Here is a 20,040-nt window from a genome sequence, read left to right on the forward strand (position 1 = left end):
CACCACTGTCTCTACTCGACAGTAATCAGTGGTTCCCCACACCTTGGTGTGTGCAGTACAGATCAGAAGCTATTTTTATAACGTATCCTCTTCCCTTGGGAGATTATTTTATCACTGAGATATGTTAGTGGTATATCTTGATCTAAATCTACAACGATCGGATATAGAGTTTGGAGAGTGGCAGACAGCATCAGTCTACAAAGAGATCTGCCAGACAGTGGGAGGGTGTGAGCCAGTGTCCTTCATTACCCTTGCGATTCAGATGAGTCCTGAGCCCCTGAATGGGGGTAGCCCAAATCGAGATGCACCATCAGGATTAATACATACTACATTCTGAAGATGCATAAAAAAAGAATGTAAACTATCTCGACTTTTATACTGGAGAAATTATATCTGGTACAGTGGGTTAAATAAAATACTATAGGGACCAGCGGATGGTGTAATGGTTATGTCACTGGACTCCCACATGGCCATCTGTGATTTGAGTCCCAGACCCAGCAGCTTAAAACTCACACCAGGTATGTCCAAAATCCTGAGAGGAGAAGAGATTGTGGTATGGCCATACACCCCCAGGAGGTGATTTCTCACTTTCTGTCTCTCTCTGTCTCTCCAGCAAGCACACATGCCCTGTAGCAAAAATATTTTTCTAAAAAATCCCCCCAAAAAAGACAAAAAAAAAAAAAAAAACTATAAAAAACCATGTTAGACAAATAATCTATAAGGTCATTAGGAAAGTTGTAACATATTTTTCTATGCAAACATGCATCATGACTTTCCCAATGACCCAGTATATGTGTGTGTGTGATCAATATTGCGTTTATTAACACTGAAAAGTTGTTTTATTTTCTTTAAAATTTTTAATTGTTCTCCTCTGAAAATGCCAGAAATGGCCCAGCTGTGGTGGTGCAGGCAGTAGGGTGCTGCTGTGCAGTACTGAAACCATGAGAAGGTTCAGGGTTCGGATTCTGAGTCAACCTGAACATGCTGGGTGCACCCTTGATCCAGCTTTCTGGAAGCCTGAGGGTGGAATTGTGGCAGGACCTTGTCCGAGACCCGTGTTTCTGTCTCTTTCTCTCTTTCAAAGAAAAAAACTTAAACAATAACAACAACAAAAACTCATAAATAAGTAATATTTAACATATGAAAAAATATGTCATTTCTAAACATATAGCCTGTCTCAGGACTACTGTCCAATTTGGCTAAAGTGTTACATGATCCCAGTAGTCCTCCAATTTTCTTAGGGCTGCCTCAGTAATGCAGACTCACCCTCTCCAGTCTTCACTGAAAAAGTATGGCATCCTTGGACTGGAAACTCTGCTTTGGAATGCAAAAAGTTCAGTAGCAAACATCAACAGTAGGTGTAAGTAGGTCTCCTACTACATTCTGAACTAGAGCAGCAAGTACCTGACACATTATCTGACCATGAAAGTTTGGAAGACTTCAGCGTAAGGTTAGAGCTCTTTCTCACTGGGTTATAGGAACCAAGAATCCATACCTGATATGTGTGTCTGGCTGCTCTCCAGCTCAGGTTGACACAGTTTGCGCACGGACTCCTGAAACGTGAGTTCCTGCTGGAAGCAGGACAGGAGGTCTGCTGTCTTGCTCTCATCGTCATCATCTTCAATGCTGAAAAGGAACCGAAGCAAGTAAGCGAAGGGCCTCGGACCACACACACAGTTTAGAAACTGACTTGTCACAACGCTTTCTAATCCACTTTTTAAAAAGCCACATCAAAGCAAACTTTCTTCCTACTTTAAAAAAATGTGGGGCTAGGACCAGCAGGTGGCATGGTGGTTAAGGCACTGAACACTCCCATATGGTCGACCAGGGTTCAAGTCCTGAATCTGGTGGCTTGCTTTCTCACTTCCTCTCTCTCTCTGTCTCACCCTCTGTCTCTCTCTGGTCAAACTAAAAATAATAATAATAATAATAAATGAATGAATAAATAAAATAAAATAAATAATTATTAAAAAATAAATGTCGGGGCAGCAGGTGGTATGGTGGTTAAGGTGCTGGACTCCCATATAGGTGACTATGGTTTGAATTCAGGTGCTGGTGGCTTGCTTTCTCACTTTCCCTTTCTCTCATTCTCTCTCTCTCTGGTGAGCACACGTGACCTATAGCAATTGAAAATGATGATAATAATTAATAAAAACATTAAATAAATAATTCTTTTAAAAATTGTGATAATAGTTTATCCTGCCTTGCATTGGAATACCAGAACCTTTTCAAAGCAAAAATCTTTAGTAATTGTCATCCGGGAATAATTAGGATTTACGGCACAGGTGTTGATAATTTATTAGTTTTACTGTACAGAGTTCATGAATGAACAATTTTAAATTTTTTGGAAGTCTATGTAATAAATTCTGAGTCATCTTAATTTTCTACATGGATAAAAATCAGACATAAATATCTTCTGTAGTACTTAGTTTACCAATGGTTTTCTAACAGATTTGCCTCAGCTAACTACCCTGCTTTGAGAGAAGAAAATTTTCATTTGTAAAAAACCTAGCATATATAAATCAACTACCAAAATATATAAATATGTCATTTTATTTCAGAAAAATGTCTAGCTTTCTATTTTTGAAGTTAGCCTTAAAGATGAGCATGCCGGACTAGCTGGTAGCATAGCAGTTAAGGTGGCTGGATCCCACAGGGCTGACTGCACAGTTAAAAGTCCTGGACCCAGCTGCTTAAAAAGCACACCAGGAACATGTGTGTGTACTCAAGTCCCAACAGGAGGGAGGAATGCAGAAGGGATTGCAGCAACCATGCCCAACGGGTGATTTCTTACTTTCTCTCTTTACCTCTCTCTGGTGAGTGCACACACACTGTGGAAAAATTAAAAACAAAAACCAACCAAACAAAAAAAGTTAAGATGAATATATTACAAAAAAGACTTAGACGAAAATGAAGTTAAAAAAGCTAATCCCAGGAAGGGTTTTATATGAACTTAAAGCAAGTGTGGCTAAATCAGATAGTCTAATAGCTAATTTACAAACATTTCACAGAAGGCAAAAAATAGCACAAAAACTTTCTAAGGGCCTATCAGATCTAGTAAGAAAAAAAAATGAAAGCACTTTCATGGCATCTGGGGTGGAAGAGAAAATAGTTCTTTAGTGTATTAATACAATCTTTCTTAACAGCATCTATTTATCCAAGTAGCTAAGAACTAGGTCTAGGTGACTACCCAACCAATTTAAAGACGGTTTAGAAATGCCCAAATGACCCATTTTGAGTCTGAACTCTCACACTGTTAACTCTGCTTTGGAGAATACTATTATTATCTGAAAAGTTCAAATAGGCAATTAATGCTGACTTTGCAGGGATGTTTATGGTAATAAGGTTTATCCAGAGCGTAGGTGTTAATACTATACACAGTTAAAAGCATATGTTATTAGTAAAGGTAACAATTTTTTCATGACAGATGTAAAATAGCAATATAAAAACTAATATTTCATTACTGAAACTTTATTTTTCTATTTATTGCCTATTTTAAACTTGACATTCTCTCATGGGTACAGACGCCCTCCCCTTTTAGTATCAGCAAATTGGGATTTTGAGAATAGAGAAATTAAGCCAACATAATTTTATACCTGTCTTATAAATAACTTAAAAAGTACTGGTTTAAAAATATATTGTCATGATCTTTGTCAATATAAAACCATTAATGCAGGACAGCTGGTGGCACAGTGGTTAAGGCAGCTGGATGCCACCTGGAAAACTGAGCAGTTTGAGTCCTGGACCTGGTAGCTTGAAAACCATACCAGGCTCATGTGCATGAATGCCCCAAATCCCCAGAGGAGAATGGAGACAAGATTGTGGCATGGCCAACCCCCCTGTGGGTGTGTGTGGGGTGTTTTCTCACTCTCCCTCCCTCCCTCTGTCTCTCTTTAGTGAGTGTGCATATCCTATGGCAAATTTAAATAAATTAATAAATAAATCCATCAATGCTACTGCTTGGCTCGAGGCAAGTGGCATCTACACAATGAAACCTGACTTATTGTAGGACTGTTTATGAACTGAACTTGTGCTTTTAAACAAATGTTATTTTAAGTGCTTTAGTAACATTCTACCAATATACATTTGGAATAAAGACTTGTAATTCAGCATTTTCTAAAAATGTCGAGTTTCAAATATACACAAAAGGAGATCAGTGTAATGAAATCCCAAGTACCCAACATCGACTTCTTTCTTTCTTTCTTTTTTAAAGGGTTTTGCCATAGGGCATGTGCAATTGCCAGAGAGAGACAGAGAGAGGATGTGAGAAATCACCACCCAGGAGGGATGGCATGCCGCAATCCCTTTTTCTCCATTTTCTTCCTGGGATTTTGGGCACGCATGTATAAGCACCTGAGGTGATTTGTCCAGCTGCCAGGTCTGGGACTTGAACTGCTGTGGACCATGTGGAAGTCCAGCACCTTAATCACCACACCATCTGCTGGCTCTTCAACACCCAATTTCAACTATTTTTAATACTTGGCGAACTTTGGCCTAACTATAATATGTTCTACTTCAAAAGACGTTTCAGAAAGCTGAAATGTGTCCATTAATTTACTCCTTTCTGAAATGACTTTTATTAAAAAACCTCTTTCATCACTTTTTCTTATATTTATTTAAAATGCATATTTCTGAATGTTAACCTTTTAATTTCCTTAATGAAGAGTTTTCTTGAACTTTAAAAACAGGAATATACTAAAAACTACAAAGCTCACCAGAATAGCATCATCTTCTTAACATGTTAAAAGAGTCAACAGGGCAAGATGCTCAGTTTTAACAAACTCTATGCATCACTGTCTATCAAACTGTATACGCACTAGCTGTTTCCAACGCCATCGCCATCTGGAGACCGGGTATAAGTAATCTTGAACTCTATATCAGGTACAAGTTGCATAGCCCTACGATAAAACTTGATGGCTAAAAGAAGAAATAAAGCTAAATTAGCTATAACCACACACTTTTGTCATTTCCTTCAATTACCCTTATCTATGGTGTTATTTAGTAAGTTTCTTTACAAACAGCGCAATTTCCTTTTTCCACATCCAACAGTAGTTGAGTGAACAAACTTCTTTCCAAATCTTAACTCCTCCAAAAGAAACTGTTCTAGAGCTAACAAGTTCTAGACCTTAGGCTGTTTTCCACCCTTACCTGTTAGCTCTTCCCATCTTCTTCCCCCTCTAATGTGCTGTGAGAATTGATTTTCTGTGGCTGTCTTTGGGTTCTGAAGATATAATGGCAATGGGACCAGCAGTTAGCGTAATGGCTATGTCGCGGGACTCCCACGTAGTCGACCGCGGTTCGCGTCCCGGATCCCGTGGCTTAAAACTCACGCCGAGCGCATGTGCGTGCGTGCCCAAGATCCCGAGAGGAGAACGGAGGAGAAGGGATTGCGGTGTGACCATCCCCCCTGGGGGGTGATTTCTCGCTTTCTGTCTCTCTGTCTCTCTCTGTCTGTCTGGCGAGTGCACGCGCCCTATGGCAACAAAACAAAACAAAACAAACAAAAAAAAAAAACAAGATACAATGGCAATAGCCCAAACAAAAACATTTCTACACAAAAATTTTTATTTCTAGGACTGAGAAAATCAAATGATTCCTAATGGGTAGAATAAAGAGGTTTTTGTTTGTTTGTTTGTTTGTTTTTGGAGAGGTTTTTGCTATATAGGGCGCATATGCTCGCCAGATAAGAGACAGAGAGACAGAAAGCAAGAAATCACCCTCAAGGGGGGATGGCCACGTTGCAATCCCTTCTCCTCCATTCTCCTCTCGGGATCTTGGGCATGCATGCACATGTGCCCGGTGTGAGTTTTAAGCCACCAGGTCCGGATGTGAACTGCGGTCTACTACATGGGAGTCCAGCAACATAGCCATTACGCTAACTGCTGGTTCCTGTTTTTTTTTTTTTGTTTTTAATAAGTCATTCAAATCTAACTTCCTTTAGCTCAGTAGTTTCTTTTTTAGCTACGTAACTTTTAACATCTGTTTTTTTTTAATAAATTTCCTGACCAAGTGGCTTAGAGCTATAATATTCAATAATCTCTCCCGACAGAAATAAACTGATATAATGGAATTTGAGGGTATAGAAGCCAGCTAATTCTTTTTTCCTTGAAGTCGATTCAACATATTTCAGCCATGTTTCATTTTCTGGGTGAATTATTGTACACCAAGTGGAGATGGGAATCTCACAAAGTAAATACAGATTGCACAGGGACTGAACCAATCGAGCCCTTATAAAACACGAGTCAAAATATCACTAGAAGAAATTTGCACATAAATGCAGTAACCCTAAATGTTATTTTGGAGGCATTTTCAAGTAATTCAGGCATGAGCATTTTTCCCATGCCCAAATTATTATCTTTGCTATCTCAAAATGAAAGCAAAACTACAAACCTAATATGGTAAACACTTGTTTCCTTACACATTTCTACCGGGCTAATAAAAGATACACAGGCTGAAGTGTACTCCTTTAGATACAATGTAAATTAGAACTTAGAAAACCATAGATTGTCAGGAAAGTCATATTTGCTATAATTTTCTATGCAAAAATTAATTGTGTCATGACTTTTCTGATGACCCAATATGTGTTCCTCAGTTCATCCTTTATATTCCCTTTCTATAAAGTAATTTTCACCTATAAAAGGAGCCTATTTTTATTTTTGAATGAAGAACAATTTTAAAAACATTTTAATAAAGAATAAATACTAAAACTATGAGAAAAAGTATTTTACTCATCCTACCAATATGACGTTTCCTGGCAATATTATTTAAAAAGAGATTATGTAGAAACACAATTTTAATTTTTTTTTTTAAAAAAAACATTATCAAGTACAAGAAGACTGATGTTCTATGCCAAACATATTCTCATAAAGCAAAGGTCAGTAACAAAGCTGTTACTCAGAAGTGTCATGACAATATGATCCTGGGCCTTAAATTTTACCTTCATAGAGAGCTCCATTTTGTTCCTCTTCTACTGCTTTTAGGAAGAGTTCTCGAGCCTATAAAAATAAAGTGAAAAACCATTTTTAAAAACTTGTACCAAAGGGACTAGCAGATGGTGAAGTGGTTAGGTGCTAGACTCCCACGAGGCCCACCGTGGTTTGAGACCTGGATCTGGTGGCTTGTAAATCATGCTGGGCATGTGTGTGTGCATGCCTAAAATACCAAAAGGAGAACAGAAGAGATGGGATTGTGGTATGGCCACCCTCCTGAGGTGTGATTTCTAACTTTCCCTCTCATTGTCTCTCTGTTTCTCTGGTGAACACATGTGCTCTATGGCAAAAAACTAAAAACGAAACAACAAAAAAACCTGGACTAAATATGAGTATGGATTGGGCCAGCAGGTGGCATAGAGGTTAAGGTGCTAGATCTCACATGGCCAGCTGCATGGTTTGAGTCCCGGACCTAGCGACTTGAAAAATCATGCAGGACATACGTGTGTGTATGCCCAAAATCCTGAGGAGACTGAGAGAGAAGGGAGTGTGGCATGGTCATCCCCACTGGGGTGTGACTTCTTACTTTCTCTCTCTCTGGCAAGTGCATGAGCTCTATGGGAAAAAACAAACAACAAACAAAACCCTAGGGGGTGATTTCTCCTTCCTGTCTCTATGTCGCTCTCTGTCTTTCTGGCGAGCTCACACGTCCTATAGCAAAAACCTCTCAAAAAAAAAAAAAAAAAAAAAAAAAGGCACATAAGTAGAGTATGGCTCATTGAAGGAGAATTGTGTCAACAAATGGTACTAGAACAATTGGACAGCCACAGGCAAAATAATGAACCTCAACCCAAACCTCATTCCTCACATAAAAATGAACTTGAAATGGGACCAGTAAATGGCGTAATGGTTACATCGCTGGACTCCCATGTAGCCAACCAAGTTTTGAGCCCAGACTGGGCAGCTTAAAACTCATGCTGGGGTGTGTGCGTGCATGCCCAAGATCCTGAGAGGAGAATGGAGAAGGGACTGTGGCTCGGCCATGCCCCCAGGGAAGTGATTTCTCACTTCCTGTCACTCGGTTTCTGTCTCTCTGGTGAGTGCACACACCTTATTGCAAAAATCTATCTTAAAAAAAAAGGTAACAGGGCCAGCAGGTGGCGTGGTGGTTAAAGATACTGGACTCTCACATGGATGACCTGGATTCAAGTCCTAGACCTGGAGACTTGCTTTCTCTCTCTCTCTGTCCTTTTCTGGTCAAATTAAAAATAAATAAATAAATAAACAAACTGACGCTTTTTCTTTTCAAAAAAATTTGAAATAGTTCAAAAACTTGAATGTAAAACTTATAAAACTTTTAGAGAAACAAAACAAAAATTTTAAAAATATATCCTAGAGACCTAAGACTAGGCAAAGAGTTCCTATATTTGACATCAAAGGTGCAATCTATAAAAGAGAAAGCTGATAAATTGGATCTGACCAAATCTAAATGACACTTTTTCTTTTCAAAAAAATTTGAAATAGTTCAAAAACTTGAATGTAAAACTTATAAAACTTTTAGAGAAACAAAACAAAAATTTTAAAAATATATCCTAGAGACCTAAGACTAGGCAAAGAGTTCCTATATTTGACATCAAAGGTGCAATCTATAAAAGAGAAAGCTGATAAATTGGATCTGACCAAATCTAAAAACTTCTGCTCTACAAAATGCCATATTAAAATGATGAAAATACAAGACATAAAGTGTGAGAAAATATTTACAAGTCACAAGAATCAACAAAGGATTTGTATCTAGAATACATAAAGAACTCTCAAAATTTAACAGTAATTAAAAATAACTAATTTGGGGCTGGCAGGTGGCACAGTGGTTAAAGTGCTGGACTCCCACATGGCCAACTGTGGTTGGAGGCCTGAACTTGGAGGCTTACTTTCTCATTTTCCCTTTCTCTCTCTCTCTGTCCTTTTCTGGTCAAATTAAAACAAACAAAAATAATAATAATAACAAATAAAATAAAAATGAATAATTATTTTAAAAAAGAAGCAATCCAATTAGAAAAGGCATAAGATAGGCTATATGAAAGGGAAATAACATGAAAAGATATTACGCATCATTAGCCATTAGGGAAATGCAAACTTAAATCACAATATCATTAGACATCTATCAGAACGGCTAAAATGAAAAAGCAGTGACAACATCAAATGCCAATGAGAATGTAGAGAAACTGGATCACTGATGATGCTGGTGAGAACGTAACACGGTACAAACACTTTGGAAAATAGTTGGGCAGTTTCTTTTAAAACCAAACATGCAGTTACCATAGAACCTAGCAATTGTACTCTTGGACATTTTTTCTTTTTTAAAGAATTATTTAATTTTTCGGGAACCAGCAGTTAGCATAATGGCTATGTCGCTGGACTCCCACGTAGTCGACCGCGGTTCGTGTCCCGGACCCGGTGGCTTAAAACTCACGCCGGGCGCGTGTGTGTGTGTGCCCAAGATCCCGAGAGGAGAATGGAGGAGAAGGGATTGCGGCGTGACCATCCCCCCTGGGGGGTGATTTCTTGCTTTCTGTCTCTATGTCTCTCTCTGTCTGTCTGGCGAGCGCACGCGCCCTACAGTGAAAATCTCTCTCTCAAAAAAAAAAAAGAATTATTTAACTTTTTTTATTTATTTTAATTTGACCAGAGAGGGACAGAGCGAAAGAGAGAGCACAAGAGAAAGAGCAAGTGAGAAAGCAAGCCGCCAGATCCGGATCTCGAACTGTGGTCGACCGTGTAGGAGTCCAGCACTCTTCACCACCATGCCACCTGCTGACCACTTTTTTTTTTTTTTTTAAGAGATTTGTGCCATAGGGCGCATGCACTTGCTAGAGAGACAGAAAGTCAGAAAGAGAGAAATTATCCCTCTGGGGGGATGGCCATGTCACAATCTCTTCCCTTCTATTCTTCTCTTTGGATCCTGGACACACATGCACATGGGCCTGGCATGAGTTTTAAGCTGCTGGGTCCAGGACTCGAACCACAGTCGACTACGTGGGAGTCCAGCAATGTAAACACTACACCATCTGCTGGTCCCACACTCTTGGACATTCATCCCAGAGCAAGTTAAGTTCACGCAAAACCTGCACACAAATATCCATAGCAGCTCTATTATTAACAGCCCCCAATTGGAAACGTGAATGTCCTTCAACCAGTGAATGCTTATACAAAGCGGGGTACATGTTTCCATGCAATTCTACTTTGCAATAAAAAGGAACAAACTGACACACCACCTGGGTGGATCTCAAGGGAATTAGCTGAGTGAAAAAAGCCAATCACGAAAGCTTGCGTACTTTATGGCTATAGTTATACAACATTCTTGAAATACCAGAAATACAAGATGTAGAACAAGGGATTCTCATGTTGGTGGAACAGTTCTGTAACTTGACTGTGGTTGTGTTCACATGAAGCTACACATGGATAAAATGGCATAGGAGTTTTTATATACACATACATATGGATAAAGGAATCTGAATAAGTCTTGTGAATTTTACCTAGTTTTAAAAGAAAAATTGATTAAGTTTATTCATTTATTTCTTCCATGAGTGAGAGAGACAAAGAAAAAGAAGGGGAAAAAGAGAGCGGGAGGAACCCGTAAAGGTCTTTGTTTTTAAATGCTAGAGAGCTCCTGTGGTCATACATGATGAGAAGGCATCCCAGCAGGGCTCAGGCAAACTGTGATCCCTCTTCCTTCAATTGTCCTGTCATGATCCTGGACACACGTGCACACACTTGGTGTGCTCTTCAAGCCAGCTGAACACTGTGCAGCTACGTGGGATCCCACTTCCTCTGTGCAGCACTTAACCACCACACAGTAGTGATGGCCCAACCGGCTTTAGCCAGTCCTTCGATTGTGGGCGTGCACACATCTGGCATGTTCAGGAAGGTCTCAACGCGAACTCAGAACCTTCCCATGAGTGAGCCTTGCAGAGTACTGTGTTACCACCACACCACCATCTGGCCCTTATTTTCTATTTTTTGACACTGTATTATAGTTATACAAGATGTCACCAGCTCAGTGAAGGGTGTATAGAACTTCCCTGGACCTGTGAACCTGTAATTATTTTGAAATGACAATTCAAGTAAAGTAAGCGTGGAAGATTTCAGTCATCATGGTAATATCAAATACTCAATGACTAATTGACTATAAACAAAATTTGGATCTAATGGTGTAACGATGACAGTCTCCATGTAGGAGGAGAATGATGAAAAGTGAAATGGTGTGTCATGCCTATTCCATGTGAGTAAATACCAGGAGAGGTGAACAGTTAAGACAGCATTGAAAATACTTTGCGTGTGAATACTTTCAAAGTTTTCCAAAATAAGGGAATGATCGATAGATCACTGTACTTTGGTCAACTAAAAATACAAAAGGTCAGTTATTAACATTTGAAAATATTTTCTCTTTTTATGGATTTGTTAATATATTGAGAGGCATTAATCTTTAAAAAAAGATTAAAGGGGTAAGGGTGGGCAGATGGTGGCATAGAAGCTCTGTGAGGCTGACCCACATGGGAAGGCTCTGAGTTCATGACCGGAGACCATCCAAAGTACACCAAGCACATGTCTGCTCAGGTCCATGATCAGGGCTGCCCAGACTTGGAAGTGGATTGTAGTGTCGACTTTGTTAGGAGTGCTATCTCTCTGTCTGTCTCTCTTTTCTCTTGCTCATGGAAAAAGTAACTAGAGAAAAACCATTTAGGGACCAGCAGATGGTATAATGGTTACACTGCTGGACTCCCACGTAGTTGACTGTGGTTTGAGTACTAGATCCGGCAGCTTAAAAAACTCACTCAGGGCATGACTGTGCACCCAAAATCCCAAGAGGAGAATAGAAAGCAAGTGATTGTGGCATGGCCATTCCCCTGGGGGGTGATTTCTCGCTTTCTGTCTCTGTCTCTCTAGTGAGTGTGCATACTCTATAGCACAAATCTCTCTTTAAAAAAATAAATATTTTAGAGACCAAGTGAATCTCAGGGGCCTATAAATTAACAAAAACTAGCTCACATGAAGATGGAGTACACTCAGGGAAATAAGTCCACATGAAGTGGTGATACCATCCAAAGTTCCTGGAAGTGTGGGATATATAAACTAGTATATTGGGACCAGCAGATGGCATAGTGGCTATGTCGCTGAACTCCCATATAGTCGACCACAGTTCGAGTCCCTGACCTGATGGCTTAAACTCATGCTGGGCGTGTGTGCATGTGTCCCCAAGATCCCAAGAGGAGAATGGAGAAGGGATTGTGGCATGGCCACCCCCCATGGGGGGTGATTTCTCACTTTCTAAAACAGATTGTCTCTGTCTTTCTGGAGAGTGCATGCACCCTATAGCAAAAACCTTTCCAAATAAACAAACAAACAAACGACTAGTATACTAATAGAAACTTTCCCACATGAGGCCAAATTTTTTTTTATTCTACATTATGTGGTGTAAGTTACTAGAGTATGACTATGATGATTATTGCTTTATGGCAATGAAAATTTCCATGTGCCAAAAAATCATCTGTTACAGTGTCTAAAATACTTAACTTTTCTTCTTTTGCCAGCTCTTGTTTCCCTTTGGTATCTGCTGCTGCTTTCAGTAAAGAGCCTTTTGCTGTTCTGCAATGTCGACTTTCTAAATTGCTAGAGCTCACGCCTGGGGCAAGTTCAAACATCCACTGAGCTCGGAACATCTGGAGTTGTGCCTGAGGGGAGAAAAGAGCTTTAGGACTCACCAAGGGAGGGTGGTGCAACTGTGGAGCAATTCATGGGTTGTCAAACATCTACTCCCATGTATTAGGTTGTCCCGAAAGTCATGATGCATATTGCATAGTAAAACAGAAAAGACATGACTTGTCTGACAACCCAATATGTATTTATTCTAAGACCTAAAATACTGTCTTTTAAATGACTAAATATCCACAAAATACCTATTGTCTTTTAAATAATTTTCTGCTTAAAACTTTAAAGAATAAACAAAATCAGCCTAAAATGAGCCTGTATACAGCTAAAATCTAACGGTGTTCGAGAACCAAATATTAATTAGAACGATTAATGATGTTAGAATGGGACTGAACAACCAGGGACTGAACTTTATAGGCTTCCAATAGTTTCTCAATGAACACATCATCTAGCTGGCACTGAGAGTGCTGCTATGGCTGGCATGGTGGAGCGAGCAAGCCGTACACGGGGAGCTGGGTCCCACATGGCTGACCTATGTTCAAAGGCAGGACTAGCAGCTAGAAAAACACACCTGGCACATGTGCCCAAAACCCTGACAGGAAGGAGAGATGGAGGAAAAATAGTTATGGCATGGCACCCCATTGCAGGGAAGGTTCTCTCTCTCTCTCCTGGCAAGCACATATGCCCTCTGGCAACTAAAAAAAAAAAATTGCTGCTAAAAATTCTGCTCTTGAACTTAAAGTCTTTTTAAAAAATATTCTGCATTTCAAAAAGGAATTATCTGCCTAATATGTATCATTTCGAAAATTTAAAACAGAAAAAGTAAAGTCACTCTCGGTAGTAGACTCAAATATGCTGCCCAGATGCTCCTTTGGGAATAATGGACTGGCAACCAGAATGCTAGAAGTACCACCTGAAAACAGTTCCGAGAGGTCCGCCCATTTGAACGCTGCCCTGCCTCTTGCCTCATGAAGATCACTCCCCCTTCCCAGTCCCCACCCAGTGACTGATCAATAGCTGGTGAAAGCTCTGGCTGCAACTCAGGCCAGTTCTGAAAAGGTATTTCATCTTCAGACCTCCCCCAGGACTGGCTAAGGCAGTCCATTAAGACTGCACTGCCGCCAGACTTCTCTCCCTGCCCACTCCTCTTCCCTCCCTCCCTCCCATGGTGCTGATCCCAAGAGCATTCCCTAATAAACCTTCTGTGCGGCAGTCTCCACCACAGGAACCCAAGTTGGGCTACCCCTGCTCCCAAAGGGCCATTGCTAATAGGACTATATTATTCCTGGTTTCTTTTTTAAGATACATAAAATACGCATTAAAAATAATTTTCTTCTATATTCTGCACTCTGCTTTAATTCCCACACTCTTACTCCAACATGTTACACATATACCTCTGACCCACAGAATCTCTGGTGGCAGTCAGTGTCTACTAAATGATGCATTCCAATAAACAAGTATTATGAAATTTGATGAGATGCACGTAAGAATTACAGTGACTTTGTTTTCTATTTCAATGCACAGACTTACCTCATAGACTGCAGCACACTGTACAGATGCATCGTGACTTAACCCAAGTAAAGGCCAATCGTGACATTTTTCCACATAAACAATGCTACAATGAATATCTTTGTACATGCATATTCATACATTTCATTATTTCCTAAGGATTAATTTCCGGTAAGTGGAACTGCTGTATCAAAGGGAATGCATGTTTTTCGTTTTGATCCATACTGTCCATCTGCCCTCTAGAAAGACTGCAGCATTTTACACCTTCCATGTACACGGCTCAAGAGTTATCCCAGCCTCCATAGCCACGAACATTATTCATCAATCTGACTAAATTATTAATGAGGCTATTATCTCAAATCTTTAATGCCCATTTACCTTACTCTTTTTTCCATTAACTGTCCATTCCTATCTTTCTATGCTGTGTTATCTTACTAATTTATGAGTGCTCTACACAGAAAGGATCTCAACCCTCCACCCATCCGTGATAAATTTTTTCCAGCTATGTCTCAGAACTTTTTAAAGATGCCTTTCGTTACATATAGTTTTTGAACTCTGAGGCGGTCAAACATAACAATGTTCGTTAAGGGTAAGGGTTTTGAGTCATACTTAAACGTTGATGTGATACATTAAACCTGTTATGCTTTGTGGCAATTATTGTTACTTTTTACAACAAAAGAAATCCTTAACACAGTTTATTCTATGAACTAGTATGAAAATACAGCTAAATGGCATGTAAACAAGAAACCAGAAATCTTCGTAATTATGACCACATTCTGCTCAGGTACAGAAGCGACGGAGTAAGAAACACACAACTGAAGGAACATGCCTGCAGATCTGTTTCAGCAGGACTTTCATTTTCATCATCTTCTGCTCTGACAGTATCAGAATGACAATCTTCCTCAGCTTCTGCCTGGGGGAAGAAAAGTCAGATAGCATCAGGAATATGTAAACACTGGCTTCCTTTTGTAATCTGTATCTATTCAGCTACTTGCTATTTTTTTTTTTCTTTTTTTGGAGAGGTTTTTGTTATAGGACACGTGGGCTCCACAGAAAGACAGAGAGACAGGACAGAGAGAGGCAGAGAGACAGACAGCGAGAAATCACCCCCCAGGGGGGATGGGCATGTCGCAATCCCTTCTCCTCCATTCTCCTCTCGGGATCTTGGGCCCAGCATGAGTTTAAGCTGCTGGGTCCGGGATTCCAACCGTGGTCGACTACATGGGAGTCCAGCGACATAGCCATTACGCTAACTGCTGGTCCCAGCTACTTGCTATTTAGTGCCCCAATGTCAACAGTCCACGGAACCCACTTTGAGTGGCAAGGCTGTATGTAGGATACATTTCGGACTTTATTACTTATTTCCAAAGGCAAATGAGTCTGAAAAACATATCCTCTGTTCCAAATCAAAGTATTAACTTCTCTACGAATCTTAGTTCCCCTCCCCCGAAATTAAGACATCAATTCCATTCATCCAAAAATCAATCTAATGATACATAACAATTCAAATCTATTACTATTTATGTATGATTTGACATTTGATTAATGTAACTGAGTAAATGAAGTCACTGACTCCATTAATACACATCATGTTAACTGTTTACTGAGACTATAATAAAAGTTATTTTATTTTCTTCTTAGAAAAAGATGAACTAGGGACCAGCAGTTAGCGTAAAGTCTATGTCGCTGGACTCCCATGTAGTCGACCGTGGCTGAATGCCTCATAGCAACTTCGGTTCCCATTTCGGGTCCAGTCAGCCTGCAAATGCTGGATCTGGATTTTGGTGGGCTAGGAGTCTGGGAAATGGGGATTGTGGTGTGAGTGAGCCCTGTGGAGGGTGTTTCTCTCTCTCTCATTCATGCAAAGGCTAAGTGCTCAGTCAGAATTTTTTTTTAAAGAACATCTTTGATTTTCTCTTTTAATTCTACAACAAAACAAGTATGTGGATTTTTTTTTTAGTGAGAAGAACATATAAACATATATCAAGTCACAAAATTCATGTTTCTCACAATCTCATATATGTAAAACACACATATTTTACCATTTGCAAAATGGTAAAATTAGCAATTAGCTATGTCTCAATTCTTTTGTAATCCTTTCACATTTTTTCTTAAAATTTGTGATGAAAGCAGGTTATTTCTCTGAAGGGTCTAGATTTTGCTGCCGTGTCAGTAAATACATTCCTTTGCCCTCTTATTTCTCGTTAGTTGTGGCTTGATCTGGAGAGACTTGGTTAAATTCTGGGAAGATTTTTTCTCCCTACATTACTACCTGTTTGTAATAAATTTGTAGTAAGTGATGCTGTTTTTTCATGAGGAAAGGAAGTTTTCTAAATGTAGCTGACAAAAGTTTTGTTACAAACTTAGTTTAATTTATAAGTCCAACTGAGGCAAAAAACCAACCTGACCGTTTTCTTCAGGAACTGGTCCCTGGTGCCAACAAGGTTGGCGACCACTGCTGTCATGTTAGTGTCTGTAAACTTTAGCAAGTACAGAAGAGAAAATAGTTTCATGTCAATGAAATAGTTGCTTCTTTCTAGGCATCTACTTCACATTTAAATTTAATGATACCAGTAAGATACAATTTGATATTTTATTATTTTTTAATACTGTAAATAAATGCCTCCTATAAGGCTCTAGTTTAAAATCTTTAGTAAATAGGGAGCTAAAAGAACAACTTTGCCTCAGAAAAATAACAATTTGATGTAACATAGAGTTTAGCGACAGTTTCTGTTCCATGAAACCATGTGAAAAAAGACCAGTCCATAGATGTCCCTTCTTTTATACAAATGGCATTATTAAATGTGCTTTATGCAAATACAATGTCTGATAGTCTAAATGTATGAAGAACTCTCATTAGTCAAAGACTTGTAATAATGAATGCTTTTGTAAAGAAGTTCCTTCTACTTTGTTTTTGCTTTTTTTAAAGAATTATTTATTTAACTTTATGTATGTATGTATGTATTTTAATTTGATGAGAGAGGGAGGGAGGGAGGAAAGGAGGGAAAAAGGGAGGGGGGGAGAGGGAGAGCGAGCAAGCCACCAGGCCCGAGACTCGAACTGCAGTTGGCCATGTGGGAGTCCAGCACTCTTAACCACTCCAAGCCACCTGCCGAGCCCCTCTACTTTGTTTCATAAATCTCATTTTTATATTGGTTGTCAGGAAAGTCATGATGCATTTTTGCATAGAAAAACATAGAAAAAATTACATCATGACTTTCCCAATGACCTAATATGTTGGTTTGGCTTAAAGTGGAATAAACTGTACTGGAATTACTGTGTGTGGCATAGGGCGTATTAAAGGTGTCATGTCAGATTCCTTCCATTTTATATTTTTATGCTCAATAAACATTCACCAAGTTGAACTGAATCCTATCTTTCAGTGAAAATGAAACGTTGCCTCATTTCAGCTTGTTAACTAATAGAGTCATTAGCAAACAGAACTTGCTCAACACCTAATGTGTTCAGTCCTACAAAGAAATGTGGCAATCAGAGAAATAACCTGGAACGTTAGCTAGAAATAACATTAAAAAAAAAAAAACCCTATTCAATTTTATAGTCCCAAAGGTGCTAAGTTTTAAAATTGCGAATATTAAGTTATTTCCGGGAAGAAAAAATGTTTGTATTAACATGAGTCTTTGAACATAGCAACCACCTAATATTTCCAACACATTACGGCACAACATAAATAAAGCCTTGCTCCATTCTTATCTCTAGCAACCAGGCTCAGAGTGGAGGTGCCTGTAAGACTTGAACTTGTTTGCAATGGTAAAAGGTTTGGTATGTTATAAAGGATAAATCAGTGAATAAACTGAGAAGCCAAGAACACAGATGAAGTTCCATAAAACTGGAAAATTTCAGCATTGATATATTAATATCTTTTTTAGTGTAAGTTGGGAACTTCTCTAACATCACTAGTGAAGGACAGAATGTATCCCACTGAGAAGTGTCTTTCTCTTCTCAAATAGTCTACTACTACAAACTCTAAGTACTGCTAATAGAAAGGGATTTGAGTCCCGTAGGGCAGGGGTTCCCAACTGCCAGTACCAGTGCCAGTCTGTGGCCTGTTAGGAATCAGGCCGCACAGCAGGTGAGCAGTGGGCTAGCAAGAAAAGCTTCGTCTGTTACAACTCCTCCCCACTGCCTGCATTACCGCCTGAGCTCTGCCTCCTGCCAGATCAGCAGCAGCATTAGATTCTCACAGGAGTATGAACCCTATTGTGAACTGTGCATGTGAGGGATCTAGGTTACATGCTTTCATAAACTATGCACCCCTATACACACATACACACGGAAAAATGATTTTTTCGAGAGCTGGTCTTTTATGCCAAAATGCTTGGTGACACTGCTATGGGATACCCTCTTAGGACTTTAGCATTCAGACTCTTGCTTAGAAGTCATACTAAACTGACCGGTGTTAGAATTTCCCTCATTCCCTCCAGTCCATTCTCGCCTATGCTGCTTGTTCTCTGAATGCCTTCTCTCCTTTCTCACTTAGCTAACTCTATTCACTGTTCAAGCTTCAGTTAAGGGTTCGTCATAGCCAGAAGCAATCTCCAATCCTTATTTTCCTGAGAGCCTGTAACATCTGTGCTCGCTTGTCTCACAACGCTTGTATTGATTATTTTTGTTTCCTTCACTTGAGATGGTGCACTGAGGGCAGGGATCATGTCTTAGTCATCTTTGTAACTTTAGGGCCAAGCACAGTGTTTGATTCACAGTAAAAGCCTGTTCAGGCCTCAGCTATCTCATTCATACAGACATCTGTAACAAGGTTTTGTGATCTCTGAGGTCGAGCTTCACATGTGATGTTCCATGGTGAAAAGTGTATCATAAATCAGCTGGCAGCTTTGGCTACACTGAAGAGCTAATACTGTAGCAGAGTCTAACCACAAAGTCTGTGGATATATAATACATGTTTCAAGGATGAAGAAAGGAAACAGGATGCTTATTATGTAGATAGTATCTTTTTTTGCCTCTGAGTTTCTGTGTTACAACAGAATTATAATCCATTATTATTTTGATTTTGACAGTTTTCACCACAAAACCAAAATGTACCAAATGTGGGGTTTTACTATATTTGATCAACTTGAGTCTCACCTGAAATAGACCCTCATTCCCACCCAAAGGTTTCCACTCTATTTTTCATGAGTTTGACTTAGCTACGTAGTGACACCTTTCACTAGGTAGCTCCTATATTTTAAGTAACTCATATTGTCACCACTTTTGAAAGTTTAGGAGCAAAGTCATTTGGTGCTTTTTCTATTCTCCCCATCACCCTCATAAAAATACATTCATTCAGTCATTTATTCAATAAATATTTCAGAGTGTACTACGAGCAGTTAGTGTCATTTCATCCTTGAATCATTCACCCCTGGCCAGGGTTTAGTTTCTCCGACACACAATATATCCCAAGTGGAAGAAAGACATGGGGCAGAAACGACACATTCCAGTATGTAAGAGTCCTAAAGGAATTTGTGCTGTCAAACTCGAGCTTGGCTCACTCTCGCCATTCGGACTGCCTAGACGGTGCCCAGGCCCGCAATGCCTGAGATGTGATCCCTTCAGCTCCAGTGTGCCAAGACCTCCTGCCAACATCTGGGTACTGACACCTCACGGGGCAGGTGCCCCTACACCCAGGACTCCTTAAGGACTCCCCGTGGGGCAGCTTTCCAGAAGAGGAGCAATCAACAAGTGTCTCACTTGCCAGGGCTCCCTCTGGAATTCAGACACTGCGGCAGTACACCTCAATCTATGCCCACTGCCTTTGGGAAAATTCTCTCGAGAGGGGCAGGACTGGTTCAATGTGTGCAGTGAGTCGAGAAGGGGTATTTTGCTCAGTCGTCCTGCAAAACACATCCTCCTCACATCTCGAGCCCCTACTGTAGGGTTCAGC

At 39.7% G+C, this 20,040-nt stretch overlaps 1 protein-coding gene across 3 annotated transcripts in view; it reads right to left on the reverse strand.

Annotated features, from left to right (window-relative positions):
* The window catches only part of FBXO9 (F-box protein 9), a 34,119-nt gene that overhangs the window by 13,660 nt on the left and 419 nt on the right, over positions 1-20,040 (reverse strand). For all 3 annotated transcript variants that reach the window (XM_027767194.1, XM_006165718.2, XM_014583033.2), the window contains exons 2-6: positions 14,974-15,057; positions 12,500-12,658; positions 6,938-6,995; positions 4,818-4,917; positions 1,496-1,626 (exon numbers count right to left, since the gene is read on the reverse strand). In XM_027767194.1, coding sequence (XP_027622995.1) covers positions 1,496-1,626; positions 4,818-4,917; positions 6,938-6,995; positions 12,500-12,658; positions 14,974-15,057 — 532 coding nt within the window. The remainder of the gene's footprint in view (positions 1-1,495; positions 1,627-4,817; positions 4,918-6,937; positions 6,996-12,499; positions 12,659-14,973; positions 15,058-20,040) is intronic.

Source organism: Tupaia chinensis, unplaced genomic scaffold, assembly GCF_000334495.1.
Source record: "Tupaia chinensis unplaced genomic scaffold, TupChi_1.0 Scaffold144010_1, whole genome shotgun sequence".
Lineage (NCBI taxonomy): Eukaryota > Metazoa > Chordata > Mammalia > Scandentia > Tupaiidae > Tupaia > Tupaia belangeri.